A 22,211-nucleotide genomic window follows, 5' to 3' on the forward strand; every position below is an offset into this window, starting at 1 on the left:
CATATGATGGAGAAAATCAAAGCAGGGAAGTTAGAGGGTGCTAAGGAGGTGTCATTTTAGAGCGAGTTCAGGGAACACACTTCCTTTGTGAAGTGATAGTTGAGCAGGCACTGAAAGATATTAGCGAGACAGCATTTGCCTTGATGAAGTTTCCATGTAGAAGAAATAGTAAGCTGCAAACAGTCCTGGGATGTGAGCAAGCCTAGTGTTTGAGTGACAACACAGATGAACACAGACATGGATGGCAAGTTGTGGACATGGGGACTGCAGATCACACAGGACAATAAAGTGTTTCAATTTTTATTCTGATGTGGGAAGCCACTTGTGGGGTTTGGTCAGAAAGCAGATAAATGGCGCTAACTGTGGCTTTACCAGACTGGGAGACATGAAAAATGGTTGGACTCTGAACATGTTCTGGTATAGCTGTCAGGGTTTGCCAATAGACTGGACGTGAGCTGTTAGAGAGGGATCAATAAGTACTTAAGCAATTGGAAGGAATGGAATTGCCATAAGATAGAGAAGTCTTGGGAAAACTGAGGTGAGAAAGGGGGAAAACATAAGCCCCAGCGATCTAGATACATACCAGAATTGGGAAGAAAGTGTGTTAAGAGGCAGGGAGGAAGGCCACAGGGAAGAATTCTATAAAGAATAAACCCACCTCAAAATGGATAGTGCTTTCCTAGTGGCTACCACTAGAAGTAATCAACCCAAGTTTCAGATATATCTACTTCACATGAAGACCTACCACAGCTGTAGCAATGCCAGGTCCTTAACCCACTGTGCCATAGCAGGAACTCATATGAGGACAAAGAAGGAATTATGCGACTTGATTTAAAGATTCTTCTAACTCAAGATTCTAATCACACTCACATACGCACATATTTTACCTTTTCTTCATCAATATAAGAAAACACAGGTAGGAGTTCCTGTCATGGCTCAGTGGTCAACGAACCCGACTAGCATCCATGAGGACATGGGTTCAATCCCTGGCCTTGCTCTGTGGGTTAAGGATCCGGCATTGCTGTGAACTGTGGTGTAGGTTGCAGACAAGGCTCTGATCCCGTGTTGCTGTGGCTGTGGCACAGACTGGCGGTTACAGCTCCAATTAGATCTGTATCCTGGGAACCTCCATATGCTGCGGGTGTGGCCCTAAAAAGACAAAACAAAACAAAAAACCCCCATGGGTAAATCTAATATTTGCTATCAACTTTCCATTATTACATATTTAAAATTTCAAGAATTATTTAAATTCATGCCTATCTATCTCCCAATTAGAGGAATGAAAGTTCCAGAACAGGGATCTTATGTCTTACTCCAATGCTAAGGACATAGTAGGCACTCTATTGGTGAATAAACAAATGCAGATTTAGTTTTAAGGCTTCTGATAGAAATTGCCAAAATGTCACCTAAGAATGCAGTACCAATTCGCATTTCATTCACCAAGAATGACAGGACTTACTTCTCCATAATGCTGCCAATACTGGTAATTGTTTTTAACTATTGATACTGTAAGAAGGGATAATCAGAATTTCATTGTTTTTACTTGTACTTTATATAACTAATGAGGTTCAGCACTTTTCATGCTTTATTAACCATCTATATTTTTATTTAGTGAACTGCATTTTTATGTATTTTGCCCATTTTTCAGATGGCCTTTTTTCTTATCAACTGAAATGAGCTCTTCAATTATTGGACATCAAAACCCTGTCCTATGTTGCAAACTTGATTTCATCTTCTGCCAAACAAAAACTAAAAACATGCAAATTTACACTGAAGCATATGGAATGATTGGTGGAAGGGAATCTGCTATATAGCACAGAGAATGCTAGCCAATATTCTGTGAAAAATTATGTGGGAAAATAATCTGAAACAGAGAATGGATGTCTCTTCCTGTATTATGGAATCACAGCAGAAATTACCACAACACTGTAAATCAACTACACTGCAATACTTTAAAAAATGAAAATAAAAAAATGCAAATTTCCTTTATTGCTGCTTTAATTCATTCTGCAAGTCAAATTAAACTTCATAAACTTAACATATAATAAATTACTGATTATATATGTATAAGGAAATGTACTAAGTGTTATATGTGTGGGTACCATATAAAAAAACACCAAAAAAAGTCCTATTTTCAGGGATATTATAATGATGAAAGGGTGCTGAACAAGGCTGTTATTAAGTGCATAACCGCTGTAACAGTGGTAGTCTGCTGTGTTCTTATGAGGGAGAGAGTTATATCTTCTCCTTGAGAGATTCAGGTAAGCTTTAAGGAAGTCAAAATATGCATTAGGAACAGAGGTAGGAGTTGAAGGGGTGGAGGTATAAGTATATTTTCAGCATGAGCATGTAGGAAACATAAAAAAACACAAGGCATAATCAGGGAATAGTGAATAATCCAGTGTGGGTTGAACAATTTTGAAGGAAAAAGATATTTGTAAGCTAAAGCTATTCAACTGGTTTCTGAATACTTTCCTTCCACTATGTGGTCTGTAGCTGAATTCTTTAGTGCCTTACCAAGTATATTATAATCCTTGGAAAATGAAGCAGAAGCTGCACAAGATTTTCATTTTCATACCCCTGAAAACTGCACTTTCCCCCTTTGGGTTACACACAACTAAATTGTCTGACTAATGCTATATAAGCTAAAGGTAGTCTGCACTTCTCTTTTGTTTTCTAATCTTATCAGAGTAGATGATATTTAAGGTCCCTTCAGGCTTAAAACTTCTAGAAAATTACAGATTCCAGGAAGTATTCAATTGTATTTTGATTACAGATAAACATTCTTTGCTTGTCTTATAGCCTAAATATGGGGGAACTCATTGTCAAGTCCTTGGCATAGGTAGCTTCAAAGATGAAAGCACAATATTCTAACATTATACACACCCTATATAGCATGGGTCCTATTTGGGCAATTAAGATAAAACATGACATTACTGACACTGAATATAAACATGGAAAACTTAAAATATAACCTGAAGGTTTAGGGTTCCTTCCTCCCCCACTGCTCCAGCTCAATTACAACTAAGACAGTTTAAATCAGACATTTGCAAAAACATTCTGTGAATTGTGTTTTAGGTTCCTGCTACTCAATAACTTAATGGAGGCTCTAGGCTTACAAGTAAATGTTGCAAAGCTGACAGAGAAAAATTATTTCTTTGGGTAAAGATTAAGAAATAATATGAATACGGTTTGAAAGTACAAAGCCCTATATATTCTTAAAGGTTATGAGGGAAAAAAGCAAATATACATATTTAGCTAACCTCAGATTTAATAAATTAATAATTTAGATAAAAAAACAGTTGACACTAATTCAAACTCAAGTAGCTTTGACTGTTGAGGTATGTAAATATGCTATCATTTGAAACTTTAGCAGCAAACATATATATGCATAGGTTAAACACATTTTTGCTATTTGTTAAATATCTATGCATGTAGATAAATATACTCACATCCTTCAATAAACTGTAAACCAGAGAACAGATCTTTCCCATACTCAACTTATTTGACCTGAAAATACTTTCCAGATTTCAATATATATACTAATTTCTTACCTAGTTTTACAAAGTTTACACAATTTAACCTGTATTATTTCAGGGCTAAATACTTGCGGTATTAATTTATTAAACAGAGACACAGGTATAAGGGGACTTAGGAATTCATTCTTGGGCAGAAAATGAGAATTGAACAGTGATTTCATCACCTTAAAATGAGTTGCTCCTTAGCACCCCCTAATGATAATGTATGGCAGATCATTAACTTTAAAGTACATTCTGGGACTTAACGGATATAAGTATAGTTCAAAGTCCTTTGACAAAATCATACCATTCTCATTACCTTTGAAAATAAACACTTAGAATTCTTGTACACATTAGATCTTATTTGAACTTTCCACTCAATTTATGGATTTTTTAAAATGTTGCATTACAAATATGATACAGAACGAAAAAAAAGTTAAACCTTACTTAAAGCAATTATTAGTTTAATAGCATCAGTAAAAATGGTACTTTCAATCATGGCATGAAATACACATAAAATCTAGCTACTTTCCAATTATTCCTTGGGCATTTTCAAGTTGAAAAATATATAAAACCGAGAGATGCTACCAAATTTACTCATAGAGTGCTTTTGACACTGCACAAGTAAGAGAGAGAATAACACAGTTATAATCCCTGGGACTCAACAATCATTAAATGAAAGGACTGAAAAGAGCTGGATGACTCATCTGCCCAGAATTTATAAAATTCCTTCTGTTTCCCACTAAAACAAACCTAAACCACATATTTTCTTTAAAGCAGTCTTCCACTGTGTCAGCATATGTACCCTCTTGACTAGGTGTTTGTTAGAAATTAGCAGGAACAGCTATTATCTTCTGGCAAAAATGTAAAACCAAACTGCCTAGCTCTTTCTGCCAGCTAGGTTGCCCTCTGCTGGCCTAAGTAAGGCAATAAAGCCAGCAATGTAGATAGAAAAGTAAATGTGAAAAGGGGTATCCCATACCTCAAATAAAATGAATTTCCCTGAATAAGTCCCCAAAGAAAACTTTAGTAAGTTGACTTTTATAGTGAAGGGAAAAAAAAATCAGCAGGAATACTAATTTTATGAGTAAACAATTTCAGTCATTTTGAGAAGTGGTAATAAAAGCAGCTTTACATAATCTTAGTCTCCTTTTTCAATACCTTGGAGGCAGCTCTGAAGCAATAGCTGTAGTAATGAGTATACTCTAATGTCAACCTTTTATGATGCTTTGTGTAGTAACACAAATGACATTTTTGTAGGTTCATCTACTCTGTGGATTTTTAAAAATGTATAAACATGGGTCACAGCAGATACATGCTGAATAGATTACATCTATGTCTCTTGCCATGAGATCAAAACTGTTCAGAGCTGCTTCCTTTGTGTAGATTTAAGTTAGTGAGATCTGTTCCTCTGTAGTTCATCCCCAAGCCTGAGATTTGCAGTAATGCAGGACCAGTTTACCATCACTGCCAAAACACTACGAAAAGAAAAAAGGCAATATATTAAACTCAATTTTTGCTATTCTTAGATGCAAATAAGAAAAAAAAGTTACATGCATCATAAATATCCTCATACATGGACATGTAAGTTATCTATAAGGCTATTTATTTCAACAGATGCAAGCTGGCCACTGTACGCATAACAGTTATCATAAATGTTCAATAAAACTTGTCTCCACCTTAGACACGAATAGGCACACATATTTTAATCTTGTCCCTTCTCTGTATCTGACTATAATATACATACTATTTTCTAGTAGTAGAGTTTTAAGAATGCTGAATAAAGTCATTCTTATACAGTCTCCTTTTCAATTTCATGTAAGGAGATCTGGATTACTGATTACATTAAAAATGTAGAGACTAAATGCAGGTAAGAAAGGAGACCTTACTTTCTGGTCATATTTCACGGTCATCTTCTGTGTTATTCATTCCTTAATTCTTTAATTCCTGTATAATTAGTTGAGATCCAACTACATTCAAGGTGTTAGAGATATAACAGAGAACAAGAAATTAATCTCTTGATAATTAAGAATGGCTTATCATCTCTTAAAATGATGTGAATTAAGGATCATACTCTACACAGATGAGAATGTTTCATTAAGAATATAAAGCAGGAGTTCCTGCCGCGGCTCACTGGTTAACGAATCTGACTGGGGACCATGAGGTTGAGGGTTTGATCCCTGGCCTCACTCAGTGGGTTAAGGATCTGGCATTGCTGAGAGCTGTGGTATAGGTCGAAGACAAGGCTCGGATCCCGAGTTGCTGTGGCTGTGGTATAGGCCGGCAGCTACAGCTCTCATTAGACTCCTAGCCTGGGAACCTCCATATGCTGCAGGTGCAGCCCTAGAAAAAGACCAAAAAAAAAAAAAAAAAAAAAAAAAAAAGAATATAAAGCAGTAATGTTTTACCTCATAGAGGGTTCCAACTTCCTGGTCTGGAGAGGGGGCAAAGGACTGATTCACATAAATAAACTACAAGAAAGAAAAAATTCATGGTGATTCATTTTTAATGGTATTCAGGTTAATCTGCATTTTTTTTTTTTTGGTTCCCAATCAGCCAGCTATTTCAAATTCTTTGTCTTCAGAATTGAAACTTTCCCTAAACTCCTTCTAATTCTTATAAATTAGTCAACTAACTAGATCTTTACATGAGCATGTCTTCTCCCTGAATGAATAAGATAATTTTTGCTTCAAAATTTTGTAGCTAAGAAACGTTCGCTTTTACAAATAGCTTTTAAAGGTTTATCCAATAAACATTATTAAAAATATTAATTTTCTCACTTACTCATAAAGACATAATTTCTTCTATCAAAATTCTACACACCAGCCCCAAGGCAAAAAATCTAATTAACTGAGATAGACAATGCATTTTTCTTAAGTAAATGACATCTATGGTTTGATTTTTTTTTGACCATTTACTAACTTTGAAAACTTTTGAATGTATTAAACTTCAGGCTGAGTATGACCACTGTGAAGTTCCTTGCAGCAAAAGGAAATAGAAAAAATTGAAACCTAATGATCTTATAATCTGGTTCTTAATTTAAAGGGTGCATTGTTCAATGTTTCAGTTTAGTACGTTTCTATTAAAACATTTTGAGTACATAAAAAATTCTTAAAGATATTGAAACAAAACATCAGAGTATCAAAGTGGCTTTTGATAGTTTTAAGAAAACAAAACATTAGTTTCCTTCTTAGAATTTGAAATTTCCTTCAAATCGTACTTTCAAGTATTTGTTCCTTTGCTTTGGTTTTCTTCAGGGACGCCTGTTATCTGTGTTTACTGTGGTATCTGTTCATATTCAATATTTGTCACTTTCTCTCAAATTCTTCTTACTTTGCATTTCTCCCCACCCTCCCACCCACCATCCCTGGGCCTAAGCAATCAAACGCTTCAGGTTAAAGTTTAAAACATTTTTGTAAATTAAAAAGTTTTGTACAATTTTTAAAGATGACTTTCCATTTACAGTTATATTACAAAATAGTGCTTATATTTGCCATGTTGTACAATACACCCTTGAGCCTATTTTATACACAACGGTCTGTACCCTCCCACTCACCTATCCCTATATGCCCCCTCAACACACTGGTAACCACTAGACTGTACCTGTAAGTCTGCTTTTTTGCTACATTCACTAGCCTGTTGTATTTTTTAGATTCCAAAAATAAGTGCTATCAGGCAGTATTTGTCTCTGTTTGACTCATTTCACTTAGCATGATGCCTCCTGAGTCCATCAATGTTGCTACAAGTGGCAAAATTTCCTTCTTTTTTTGTGGCTGAGTAGAATTCCATTGCATGTATATGTATGTGTTCTATTTATCTGCTGAGGGACACTTAGGATGCTTCCATATCTTGGCAGTTATAAATAATGCTATGAACATTAGGGAGCATGTATCTTTTCAAATTAGTGTTTTTGTTTTATTCGGATATATACCCAAGAGTGGAACTGCTGGGTCATATGGTAGTTCTATTTTTAGTTTTTTGAGAAACCTCCATACTGTTTTCCAGAGTGGCTGCACCAATTTACATCTCTACCAATAGTGTACAGGGATTCCCTTTTCTACACATCCTTGTCAGCATTTGTTATTTGTGGGGTTTTTTTTTGTTTGTTTGTTTTTGTTTGTTTAGTCTTTTTAGGGCAGCACCACGAGGCATATCAAGGTTCCCAGGTTAGGGGTCAAATCAGAGCTGTAGCTGCTGGCCTATGCCACAGCCATAGCAACGCCAGATCTGAGCTGTGTCTGTGACCTACACCACAGCTCATGGCAACGCTGGATCCATAACCCACTGAGCAAGGCCAGGGATCGAACGTGAATCCGCATGGATACTAGTCAGATTAATTTCCACTAAGCCACGACTGGAACTCCTATTTTTTGATGATAGCCATTCTGACAGGTGTTAAGGCGCTATCTCATTTTGGTTTTGATCTGCATTTCCCTGATGATTAACAACACTGAGCATCTTTTCATGTGCCTGTTGGCCATCTGCATTTCCTCTTGGAAAAATGTCCTTCCAGTTCTTATGCCGATTTTTAAATTAGTTTTTGTATTTCATTGTATGAGCTATTTATATATGGTGGATGTTAATCCCTGGCTGGTCATATCATTTGCAAATATATTTTCCCATTCAGTAGGTTTTTTGTTTTTTTTTTTTTTTCATTTTGTGGATAGTTTCCTTTGCTATGCATAAGTTTATATGTTTGATTAGGTCCCACTTGTTTATTTTTGCTTCTATTTCCTTTAGGAGACAGTTCTGAAAAAAAGATTACTGAAATTTACGTCAGAGTGTTCTGCCTATGTTTTCTCTTATGAGTTTTCTAGGATCTGGTCTTATGTTTAGGTTTTCATCCATTTTGAGTTTATTTTTACATATGGTTTAGAGAATGTCCTAATTTCATTTTTTTGCATGTAGCTATCCAGTTTTCCCAGCACTATTTATTGAAAAGACTTTTTTTCTAATTATTCTTCCCTCCTTGTTGTAGATTAACTGATCACAGATGTATGGGTTTATTTCTGGACTCTATCCCGTTCCACTGAGTTATGTTAGTTTCTGCACTGGTACCACAGTGTTTTGATGACTATAGCTTTGTAACATAGCCTGAAATCAGGGAGTGTGATGTGATTCTTTCAGCTCTGTTCTTCTTTCTCAAGAAAGAAGACTGTTTTGTTTTTTGGGGTCTTTTCTGTTTCCAAACAAATGTAAAGAGTTTTTGTTCTAGTTCTGTGAAAAATGTCACTGGTAATTTAATAGGGATTGCAATGAATCTGAATGTTGTCTTGGTGGTATGACCATTTTAACAATATAGATAATTCCAATCCAAGATGATGGTAATCTTTCCATCTGTTTGTATCATCTTTCACTGTTATGTAGTTTTTGCAGTACAGGTCTTTTGCTTCCATAGGTAGCCTTATTCCTGGGTTTTTTTTTTTTTTTTTTTTTTCAAAAAAAAGTTCTTTTTTTCTTTCTCTAATTTTCTTCAGGCACTATCTGCTGTTTATTTGCTCTGACATTCCTTCTAGTTTAGTCTCCATTTCTGAAATAACTTTTTATTTATAATGTTTTTTCCTCAGCTCTGCCACTTCATTTGAGTTTATTACTGCTGGTTTGTTGTCTTTTATAATTTTCTTGCTGCTTTTGAAACTTGTTTTGATATAATGTTAGTTATTGAGCTGTCACACAAGCACATTTTTCTGACATGCTTTCATTGTCTTTACAGATGTTGTTTTCTTATATCATTGTGCAGGATTTGACCTTGATACTTCTCTGCTGCTTGCTTTTACATGAAATTAGTTTACTTCAGCTTTTAGAACGAGGTGGGTAAGTGCAGTTTTTCTAGCTCCACAAAGCTCCCTCCTCTTGTTTTTTTTTTTTTTTTTTTTTTTTTTTGGCATAGTGTCACACAATATGGAGGCCCGCTCTCTGAGTTTTCCAGGTTGTTTGCCTCCATTTTGATCTTGTCCTTCTCTTCCTTTCTCAAGTTTCTGCTCTGCTTAAATGTGTTTCCTTCACTTGTGGAAGTTCCTCCTCGGTGTGGGATCTTGTCTTGGAAGGGAGCCTTACTAAATCTATTTAGAGAGCTCTCAGGGGATAGACTGCTCCAGTCCCTTCAGTTCTCTTTACTGCAGATATAATGTAATCACCGCTATTGGAGAGAATCAAACCCTTTCAAATTTCAGCTACTTTCTGAAATTGGCTCACTGCACTTTCCACTGAATACCTCTTAGCTATTTTCAGATTCTCCCTTTCTCACTGCTGTCAGATGCTGATCCTACTCCTTGCTTCTTTCAGGAAATTTGTAGATAGCCCGCAGATCCATGTGATCCTCAACAACTTGCATCTTAGGTTCATGAGGATACTCTTGTCATCTAAGTTTTGTTATAAGCATAGTGATCATGGGTTTTTGGTCTGGCTATCTAGCTCTGTGTTTTTGTAGGAATCCATGCCTTCTGACAAAACTGCTATCATCCCAGTATCTCCAGCATGACTTTTCCTTTTGACACTTATTTTGTGAAAATAATGTAGGGTACAACTCTATGAAGCCAGAAGATAGGAGTTCTAGTTTAATCTAGAGAAGTGACAAAAAAACTCTACTTTTGTTTATGTTTCCTATTGCTTAAATGAGAAGGGATAATCAAATTCCCTACAAAGTTTAAGTTTATACTATATGAAACTGCAGTTTTTACAGGTTAAAATGATTGATTGATGGCTATTTTACGTGGCTCAACCTAATATATATTGACATCAATCAAGTTCTTTCAGATTACTGAATATAGGCAATACAAAATGTCAACATTCTAACATTAACATAAAACAGCATTGTTTCATCGTTTCTTCAACCTACAAATTTCTACAAGTAATGCATTTATTACTTGGAATTCCTCTGGTTTCATACTTCACTAACTCTTCACACTCTATTCTTAGTAGAGATAACTTCTATTCATTTCTCTTAAGTGTATGTCCTTATTCCAACTTTTCCATTTAGACTGGGATTCTAGGCAAGGTCCTCTACTCTTGAAGTTTTAGCTACTATATGAAAATGGATGACACTATAATCTGGTTTATCTCTGAAATTTAATTAAATTCTATATAGTACTCTGCTAAAATAGATGATTTTCTCACTCTGAGTGATAATAAACAAATATGCTCACCTGCAAAAGTCAAAAATCCCCAACACTTTCCCCTTACAACTTCCTTTGGAGGAATTCCTGGGTCTAGGCTATCCTTCCTTGCCTCAAATATCTCCTAGTGATTAATCTATCTTGCATTTAATTCTATACCTATGACACGACCCACTTGTGAAAGCTACATTGCAGCCAAAATCTTAGATCAGAGTAGCTTCTTTCTCTTCACTGACAAAAATAAATTCCAACACATCCCACCATAATAATTAGTTCATTCATTTTACCAGTTCTCATTCCTGTTTTCACAGGCAACTATATCTCTCCCCAATGCTTATACATAATTTTATTTAAAAAATACTGATTCTTCAATACCTATTCACTCATACAATATATGTGTTAACACTGACCAAGACTGTGATCTGAAGATAAAGGCATTTAATACATTAATATAACATGATAAAACATCAAATACACTTAAGACATTTAAACTTCTGTAGTCAAATGCCAAGTTAAAAACAAGTGGCATTTAAAATTTTAATCCTTCCAACTTATCACGAAATGTTTAACATGTACTGTAGTATGAAGTAAGTACAAGTGACTCCTGAACAATGAGGTTGGGGAACCCACCCTCTGTACAGTTAAGAATCAAGGCAGATTAACCAAGTGAGCATCATGTAGTATAGTACTATTGTATGTATCTCTTGAAAAAAATCCATGTATAAGTGGACTGGCACAGTTCTAACTCATGTTGTTCAAGGGTTAACTATATAACTCTTAGTTTTTTCACAACACATGGCAAAGGTATATTGCTTACCTTGAGGAGAATGGAAAGGAAGCAGCATTGATACTAACAAATAAAGAAAACCCTAAAACTTTCAATACCAATATTTGATGATAAATCTTACTGCATGGGCATTTAGTGACTTTTTGAGGAAAACAACCAATACAACAGGTTAAAAAAAAAAATCCGTTCACACTGTAAAAGCAAATCTAAAATTCGTTTCATTTTAGGGTTCCCATAAAATCCTTCAATAAATCACAAAAATTCCCCTAATAAATAAAAGAACATTACTGAAGTAACATGTGACTTCATATGTATTTCTACATACAATAGTTACTCAATGTTGCCTAGGAACTACACTTCCCTCTCTGTAACCATGGGTTCTGCATCCTCCTTGAGATTCACCCAAATGTTATGGAAAATATTTGAGTAAAAATAAATTTCAGAAAGTTCCAAAAAGCAAATCTGTAATTTACATTGTATTAGGTATGCTAAGTGATCAAGACATGATTTAAAGTATATGAGAGGATGTGTACATATTATACGCAAATATGCCATTGTATATAAGGAAGCTGAGCATCTGCAGAGAATGGTCCCAGAATCAATCCCCCTCAGATACCGAGAGACAAATGCACTATTAGTTTTTGTAGGGAAATGATCACCATTGATTTCGTACCAACTGTTCTGAAGCCACGAGTTTAAGAAACTTTTTGATGAAGTCAATGAGTCCTTGGATGGTTCGGGTTCGCTCTACAGCCCATTTCTTTGTTTTCATTATAGGTGTGTCTCCCACAGCCTTTAGTAGGATGTCAACTGTAAAAGAGAAAAAAACAAAAAACAAAAAACAAACAGAAACAGTTGACGCTAGCCAAACAGGAGTTAGAGGCATCAACCTCCATGCAGTTGAAAATCCAGCTATAAATTTGCAGTCAGGCCCCTGCACCTGCAGATTCAACCAATAATGGATTGTATAGTATTCTTGTATGAGTTTATTAAAAAAAAAAAAAAATCCACATGTAAGTTCAAACCCATATAGTTCAATGGTCAACTGTACTACAAGTACATTGAAATGTCTAAAAAGAATGCAATATAAAAAACTTCAGAAACTTAAACCTTCACTCAACATTTAGTTTACATCTTTATAATACTGGAGGTGTGGCCAAGATGAACACACGAGATATGAAAAGATTCACTTAGAAGGATCTCACTTTCATTGAAATATTTACTTTCTTTAAAAAAAAAACAAAATAAAACCTGGTAAACCTAAATATCCAACAAAGATTCTTAAAGGGAACAGGTTAAATAAAGGATATTATACTTTATGATAGAATTTATATATTGTAGTAAAGACAAAGAGCACACAAACTTCTTTGGTTCAAGATCCTGGCTCTGCATTTGCTAGGGATATACACATATATCTAGATAAGCTACTTAATCTCTCTGTGCCACAGTTTCTCCATATGTAAACTGAGAATAACAGTACCTACTTCATAAGTTTATTATAAAGATTAAGTGAAACATGTGTTAGATGTTTAGAATAGTGAGAGTTGCCATTTTGGCTCACAGTAACAAACCTGACTAGAATCCATGAGAATGTAGGTTCGATCCCTGGCCCTGCTCAATGGGTTAGGGATCTGGCATTGCTATGAGCTGTGGTGCAGGCAGATGGGGTTTGGACTGGAGTTGCTGTGGCTGTGGTGTAGGTCGGCAATGGTAGCTCCAATTTGGTCCCCTAGCCCGGGAACTTCCATTTGCTGTGAGTGAGCCCCCCCCCAAAGTGTTTATAATAGTACCAAATCACAACTCACTTATTAAAGCTTAAGACTTATAAGCTGCCACTAAAGGAATACATTATAAAAGCATACTTAACAGTACAAAAAAGTTATCAAAAGGTACTAAGTATAAAACAGTATATGATCTTAATTTCATCGAAAACATCACGAGCACCTAAGTACGGAATATACACCAAAATGCTTTTTCTCAGTAGGGACATTATAGGTGGTTATAATTTTATTTTACTTGTGTTTTTTGTAACTGCCACATTTTCTACAGTAAAATATAGTAAATAAAGGAAAACAACAAAAATCATTAAGAGAAAAATACAAGAACCAAAGGCCAGAAAGCTTTCAAAGAAATTAAAGGTTTCAATAATTCAAAATACAAAGATGCGAACACAAAGATTATGGTTTTATCTTCTGAAGTTACTTTGCTTAAAAAAGTTAAGTTTTAAACAAAGAATTAGGAAATATAAAGAACCACCAAACAGAATTAAAGAAAAATTGAAATAAAAAACACACTTGGAGTGCCCATGTGGCTCAGGGGGTTAAAAACTCAATGTTGTCTCTATGAGGATGTGAGTGTGCTCCTTGGCATTGTCCAGTGGGTTAAGGCTTCAGTGTTGCCACAAGCTAAGGTGTAGGTCGAAGATGCTGCTCCAGCCTGGTGTTGCCATGGCTATCTCTTAGGCCTCAGCTGGAGCTCTGATTTTACTCCTACTGGGAACTTCCAAATGCTGCAAGTCTGGTTGTTAAAAACAAAAAACAAAAACCCAACCAACCAACCAAAAGACACTAGAAGGAACCAAGAGTAGGCTAAATTCAGCAGAAGAACAGATCAGTGAAATGGAAGACAGAACAGTGGAAATCACTGCTGTCAAACATAAAAAGAAAAAAGAACGAAATGAACCAAGGACAGTTTAAGAGACCTCTGGAATAACACTAAGCACACTTAACATTCACATTACAGGGGTCCCAGAAAGAGAAGAAAGATAGAAAGGGCCTGAGAAGATATCTAAAGAAATAATAGCTGAAAACTTCCCTAACTTGAGTTTGGAAACAGTCACCCAAGTCCAGGAAGTGCAGGGAATTCCATACAGATTAACCCAGAGAGGAATACAAGACAGTATAATCAAAATAACAAAAATGAAAAATAAAGGGAGAATATTAAAAGCAACAAGGGAAAAGCAACAAATAACATGCAAAGGAACTCCCATAAAGCTGCAAACCAGAAGGGAGTGACACAATACACTTAAAGTAATGAGAGAGAAAAACCTATAACCAAGGATACAACAACTGGCAAGGCTCTTATTCAGATCTGATAGAGAACTCAAAATCTTTACAGATAAGCAAAAACTGAAAGATTTTAGCACCACCAAACCAGCTTTGCAACAAAGCTAAAGGAACTTCTCTAATCAGAAAAGGAAGAAAATTACAACATGGTGAAGTTCACTGGTAAAGTTAAACATAGAATAAAAGTAAGAAATTGCCCAAGCACAAAGCAAGTAGATGTTAAAAGAAAAAGTAGTAAAATCATTTCTATCAACAATAAGCAATGAAGGGATACAAAAACAATTAAATGTAAAATACAATTATCAAAAAGTAATCATGAGAGGAGGAGAGTACAAATGGAGGGTACTTAAAATGCATTTGAAATTAAGAGATCAGTAACTTAAAACAAGCATGTATATATAAGCACATACACTGCTATACACAAATCTCATGGTAAATGCCAAATAAAAATCTATAATAGACACATATGCACACATACACACAGAATCCAAACATGCTAAAGATAGTCAGCAAACCGTAAGAGAACAAAAAGGGGGGAAAGACCTACAAAGACAAATCCAAAACAGTTAAAACGGCAATACTGATAATTACCTTAAATGTAAACGGACTAAATGCTCCAACCAAAAGACACAGACTGAATGGATACAAAAATAGGACCTGTAGAGGAGTTCCCGTTGTGGCGCAGTGGTAACGAATCTGACTAGGAACCATGAGGTTGCGGGTTCAGTCCCTGCCCTTGCTCAGTGGGTTAAGGATCTGGCGTTGCTGTGAGCTGTGGTGTAGGTTGCAGACGTGGCTCGGATCCCGCGTTGCTGTGGCTCTGGCGTAGGCCGGTGGCTACAGCTCCGATTTGACCCCTAGCCTGGGAACCTCCATATGCCATGGGAGCATCCCTAGAAATGGCAAAACAAACAAACAAACAAACAAACCTGTATATATGGTGTCCACAAGAGACTCACTTCAGGTCTAAAGACTCAGAATGAAAATGAAAAGAAGGAAAAAGGTATTCCATACAAATGGAAATCAAAAGAAAGTTGGAGTAGCAATATTTAGACAAAATAAACTTTAAAATAAAGACTGCCACAAGAGATAAAGAAGGACACTATATAATGATAAGAAGATAAATCCAAGAAGATGACATGACAGTTACAAATATATATGCATCCAACATTGGAGTACACATACATATGTTCTTAACAGACTAACACATTAATAGTGGGGGACTTTAACATCCCACTTACATCAACGGACAGATCAGGCAGATGGAAAAAAGAACAATCTCAAATAACCTAATCTCCCAGCTCAAGCTACTAGACAAAGAACAAACAAAACCCAAAGTTAGCAGAAGGAAAGAAACCAAAAAGATCAGAGCAGAAATAAATGAAATAGAGACAAATAGAAAAGATCAATGAAACGAAAAGCTAGTTCTTTGAAAAAAATTAACAAAATCAATAAACCCTAAGCTAGACTCATTAAGAAAAAAAAAGAGAGGACTAAAATCAATAAAATCAGAAATGAGAAAAGAGAAGTTACAAATGATACAACAGAAATACAAAGGATCCTAAGAGCAACTATACGCCAATAAATTGGACAACCTGGACAAATTCTTAGGCGCATTCTCCCAAATCCAAACCAGAAAGAAACAGAAAATAAGAACAGACCAATTACCATTCTGAAGAAATTAGTAATTTTAAAAACTCCAACAAGCAAAAGTCCAGGACTAGATGGTTTCATTGGTGAATTTTATCAGAGAAGAGATAACTATCCTTATGAAACTATTCCAAAAAACTGCAGAGGAAGGAACACTTTCGAACTCATTCTATGAGTATCTTGACCCAGATACCAAAACCAAAGATTATCACAAAAAAAGAAAATTACAGGCCAGTATCATTGATGAACATAGATGCAAAAATACTCAATGAAATACTAGCAAACAAACTCCAACAATATATTAAAAGGCTCACAGGCCACGATTGAGTGGGATTTATCCCAGGGATGCAAGGATTTTCCAATATCTGCAATCAATGTATACACCACATTAACAAACTGAAGAATAAAAAAAAATCTGATTACCTCAACAGATGCAAAAAAAAAAAAAAAGCTTTTGATAAATTCAACATCTACTTATGATAAAAACTCTACAGAAAGTGGGCAGGAGTTCTCATCATGGCTCAGAGGGTTAAGAACCCAACACGGTATCCATGAGGATGTGGGGTTGATCCCTCATCTTGCTCAGTGGGTTAAGGATCTGGCATTGCCAAAAGCTGTGGCACAGGTCCCAGATGTGGCCTGGATCTGGTGTTGCTGTGCTTGTGGCCTAGCCCTCAGGTGAAACTCCAGTTCAACCCCTAGGTTAGGCATGTCTATATGCCACAGATGCAGCCGAAAAGAAAAAAAAAGAAAAGGGAAGAAGAGAAAAGAGGGCATAAAAGTAATACAGTCAACATAATAAAGGCCAAATATGACAAACCCAGTTAACATCATACTCAACAGTGAAAAGCTAAAAGTATTCTTCCTAAGATCAGGAACAAGACAAGGATGCCCATTTTCACTACTTTTACTCAACATAGTTTTGGAAGTCCTAGACACAGCAATGAGAGGAAAAAAAAGTAATAAAAGGAATCTAAATTGGAAAAGTAATAAAAGGAATCTAAATTGGAAAAGAAGTCTGTCATTGTTTGCAGATGACATGACGCTATACAGAGAAAATCCTAAAGATACTACCAGAACACCCCTAGAGCTCATCAATGGATTGAGAAAAGTTGCTGGATACAAAATATACAGAAAGCTGTTGCATTCTGACACACTAACAACAAAATATCAGAAAGTGTAATTTAGGAAACAATCCCATACCACTGCATGAAGAAGAATAAAATGCCTAGGAACAAACATACCTAAGGAGGAAAAGACCTGTACTCCAAAAACTGTAAGACACTGAAAGATGACACAAACGGAAAAATACACCATGATCTCAGATTGGAATAATCTATAATGTTAAAATGACCATACTACCAAGACAATCTTCAGATTCATTGCAATCCCTATTAAATTACCAGTAACAGGAGTTCCCTTTGTGGCTCAGCGGTTAACAAACCCAACTAGGACCCATGAGGATGTGGGTTCAATTCCTGGCCTTGCTCAGTGGGTTAAGGATCCGGTGTTGCCATGAGCTGTAGTGTAGGTTGCAGATGTGGTTTGGATCCTGTGTTGCTGTGCTGTGGTTGTGGCGTAGGCAGGCAGCTGTAGCTCTGATTGGACCCCTAGCCTGGGAACTTCCATATGCCTCAGGTGTGGCCCCCCCCCCCCCCGCCAAAAATCACCAGTGATATTTTTCACAGAACTAGATCAAAATCTTTTTTACATTTGTATGGAAACAAAAGACCCCCAACAGCCAAAACACTCCTGGGACAGAAGAACAGCTGGAGGAATCACGCTCTCTCATTTCAGACTATACTACAAAGCTACAGTAATCAAAAATGGTATGGTACCAGCACAAAAACAAACACATAGATCAATGGAATAGGATAGAGTCCAAAAATAAACTTACACATCTATGGTCAATTAATCTATAACAAAGGAGGGAAGAATATACATTGGAGAAAAGACATTATTTTCAATAAACAGTGCTGGGAAAACTGGACAGCTACATGCTAAAGAATAAAATTACAACATTCTCTAACATCATACATAAAAATAAACTCAAAATGGATTAAAGATCTAAACATAAGACCAGATACTATAAAAACTCCTAGAGGAAAACACAGTCAGGACACTCTTTGACACAAACTGCAGCAGTATTTTTTCAGACCCATTGCCTAGAATAATGGAAATAAAAGCAAAAATAAACATGTGGGACCAAATTAAACTTAATAGCTTTTGCACAGCAAAGGAAATCAAACACAAAACAAAAAGAAAACCTATGGGAGTTCCCATTGTGGCTCAGCAGGTTAAAACATCAATATCATGTCCATGAGGATGCATGTGGGTTTGATCTCTGGCCTTGTTCAGTGGGTTAAGAATCTGGCGCTGCCACAAGCTGCAGTGTAGGTTGCAGATATGGCTCAGATCCACAGCGGCTGTGGCATAAGCCAGCAGCCACAGTTCTGATTCAAATCCTAGCCTGGGAACTTTCATATGCTGCTTGATGCAGCTGTAAAAACTTAAAAAAAAAAAAAAAAAAGGACAATCTATGGAGTGGGAGAAAATATCTGCAAATGATGCTAATTACAAGAGGTTAATTTCCAAAATATAGAAACAGCTCAATTAAAAAAAAAATCTGATCAAAAAGAGGCAGAAGACCTAAATAGACATTTCTCCAAAGAAGACTGACAGAGGGCCAACAGGCACATGGAAAGATGATCAATATCACTAATTATGAGAGAAACGCCAGTCAAAACTACAATGAAGTATCACCTCAAATCTATCAGAATGACCATCATTAAAAAAAAAAAAAAATCTACAAATAGGAAATCCTGTAGAAAGTATAGAGAAAAAGGAACCCTCTTACATTGTTGGTGGGAATATAAATTAGTGCAGCCATTATAGACAACAGTAGCATGGTTCTTTAAAAAACTAAAAACTGAGTTACTATATGATCCAGCAATCTCACTTCTGGGACAAAACTTTAATTTGAAGATACCTGCACCCCAATGTACTAGCAGCAGTGTTTACAATAGCTGAGGCATGGAAGCAACCTAAATGTCCACTGACAGATGAATGGATAAAGAAAATGTGGAGTGTGTGTATACACACACACACACACACACACACACACGTACACACACACTATACACACACATATATATTGGACAATTACTCAGCCATAAAAATGAATAAAATAATGACATCTAGCAACATGGATGGATCTGGAGATTATTCTATGAAGTGAACTAATACAAAGACAAACATATATTATTCAATGTGGAATTTTAAAAAAAGATACAATTAAACTTATTTACAAAACAACAGAACCACAAAGAAAACAAACTTACGGTCACTAAAGGAGACAGTGGGGAGGGGGAAGATAATTAGGAATTTGGGATTAACATATATACACTTCCAGTAAAGAACATGGGGAACTAAGTACCTTATAATACCTACAAAGAAAAAGAATCTGAAAAAGAATGTCTATCTATCTAAAACTGAAGCACTTTGTTGTATACTTGAAACACAATTCTGTAAATTAAATAATTAAAAAAAAAGATATCCACAATTAAAAGAAACACTGAAAGCAAAAGTGTTCTGCTGCCCTCTAAAGTCAATTCTATTCTATTACATCCTTCCTGTCCCATTCTTTGGTATTAAAAAATCAGGAACCAATGAGGTTACTGAGATCAATTTATTCAAGTTTACCCCTGGAATGAAGCACCTACAACACATAACATATAGTTATCTTCCTACTAAAGTTTATCTTCCTTCTTCCACTGAGTAATTCTACCCACAGTTACCTAAGGAAAAGAGAATAACTGGTAGAAAACTAAAGGGATTTTGGTTAATTCGCCTTCCATACCTTCCCCTCCCTGCTCCCTCAGTTCAGTGGGGCTATCAATTGTCAGCTGCAACTGGGCATTCCAAGAAACTTAAGCTGAAAATAATGAGGTGTACTACTGAAGCAAAGGGGGAGAGTTAAGATGTTTAGAGAATGAAAAATATTTATTATAACTCTATTTTTTAACTTCTAAAGGTTACTTATTGGTGTATCTCAACTGTAGCTACACATCAGACCCAAATGGGGGAACATTTACAAGAACACAGATGTCTACATCAATTAAATCAGAATCTTCTGGAGGTAGCACCTTGACACCGATATGTTCAAAAGCTCCCCCTGGTGATCCTAATGTGCCATCACAACCAGCAAACTTCCTCACCTTCACTAATCTGAAAATTAAACCAAAGGTAGAACATATGAAATATTTAAGGTTTCATCAGAAAAGGTCCTCAAAAAACGACAATAATTTCAGGGTAGAAATTCAACAACTACAAATAAGTTTTATATCACAGAGCCTAAATGCTCCCAGGAACTAGAAAATGAAAATTTGATTTTTAATTGATGGCTAAAAAACATAAATTGTGCAGACTTAAGGAAACATTATACATAACTCCAGGCCATATCTGGGAGGTGGGTCATTACTTTTAGCCACTGTTTTACACAAAAGCCTTCACGGTCAAGTACATAGTAAGCTGTTGACTAAGACTGCTAGATACTAAGACAAACCCTTTGAAAGTCTGTTCCTGCTTATAGTAAACTGATAGGAAAAAGGGGTAACCACAATCTATAAAATTAAGGGGATTCATTTAAAGAAAGATTCTAGCAGTTAGCCACATAACTAATCATAGGTTTCTATTTCTCTACTGGTGCATCATGTGGAAATAACTGAACAGATTTCCACCAAATGTAGAGGCAGTGTGATTTAAAAAGGGGACCGTGCTAGGAGAGACAATTATCCTCCCTAGCAGCAGAAAGTGAGGTTGGATGAAAGGGCATGGGATCACTAAGCACAACGTAGGATACCTACACTTTAATAAGACTCTGGTCTGAGAAAGCCTGTCTCATGGCCAGGGTCAACCTCTTTCAACAGGGGATGTTGATTTCCTGCTTTTCTCAGCAACTCTACAGAGTGTCCCATTTAGGAATTTCTGTATTTTACAATGGTGAACTAATTCTCAAGAAATAAAGGCTGAAGACAGCTAGTTCAAGCAATGAAATGATTCATTTACAAGCGTTCCAAAAAGGTGTTTTGCTTTGTTCTGTTTATTTAAAAGAGTGATGCCTATGCCTTTAATTCTCTCTTAGCATTCTTCATACTGGGTAAATCTCCCGTTTTTGGTCCAATTCACACTAACTGATTAAAACACAGCAACCTAATCGGAAGGTGTGGATTTTAATTGATTTACCACTGACCATCCCTATCACCTAAAATCATTACTCAAATTATTAGGTTCCTCATTAAGCATCTGGAACTACTGAGGTCCCAATGAGCGCCCACCTTCCGATAGCTCACGGTCTGCCCGATTCAAAGGAAGATGCGAGCACAGCATACTAAATGCTGTGGCACTCATGTGCGTCCAGAGATAGCTTCCTGAAAGGCACTCAAGGCAAACGTCTTAAAAGCCGAAAAGTATACTTCCTCTCTCCTGCTCAAAAACCTCGTCTTGAGCCGGCCCTGGTCTGGAACCCGCCCTCCTCTAATTTTCATTAGCTGCCATCCCTACTTGAACTGTAAGGAAGGCTTAAGCTTCTCTGCCCAAAGTGAAACTTCTCTGAAAATTACTTTTTTTCTTGGTGTCACCGGCAGGTTCTTCTGTTCCGGGGGAAACTGAAGCGGAAGAAGGGGGTTCCGGAGTGGCAGTTTCTGGGGAGACCTCCGTAGGTCCATCGCCCTCAGCAGCAGTTGCGGGCGGGAGCTGCAGCGCAGACTCCGGCTCCTCTGCCATCTTGCACCGAGAGAGGTGAGGGCGGAAGTGGTCGCTCCGCGCGCGTCGTGGGCGGGCTTTGAGCTGGTGAGAGTCGCTAGGAAGGCGCCGGAGTAGGCGGGTATCCAACCTACTACGAAAGTCAGTATTGCAGCCTGGTCCCCTATGTCCAACCTGCTGCAGTCTTCTGACCGTTGATAACGCAACTGCTTCCCCCAAGACAACAAATCTCCGGAAATGTTCGGTGAGCAACGGCCCCACGAGCTGCCGAATGCGCAAGCGCCGCTTTGCTAGGCGCTCCGGCCTGAAGCTG

At 36.6% G+C, this 22,211-nt stretch overlaps 1 protein-coding gene across 1 annotated transcript; it reads right to left on the reverse strand.

Annotated features, from left to right (window-relative positions):
* Positions 1–4,844: 4,844 nt before the first annotated feature.
* On the reverse strand, positions 4,845–22,124 carry ATG12 (autophagy related 12). The gene is given in 4 exon segments (NM_001190282.1): positions 4,845–4,996; positions 5,927–5,989; positions 12,094–12,230; positions 21,757–22,124. Coding segments are annotated over 4 exon segments (423 nt in total). The 5' UTR covers positions 21,920–22,124; the 3' UTR covers positions 4,845–4,936.
* Between the last annotated feature and the right edge of the window lie 87 nt (positions 22,125–22,211).

Source organism: Sus scrofa, chromosome 2 (genome assembly GCF_054392235.1).
Source record: "Sus scrofa isolate SSC_HxYL_T2T_F1_AM1 chromosome 2, Sscrofa_HxYL_maternal_Yorkshire_Landrace_v2.0, whole genome shotgun sequence".
Lineage (NCBI taxonomy): Eukaryota > Metazoa > Chordata > Mammalia > Artiodactyla > Suidae > Sus > Sus scrofa.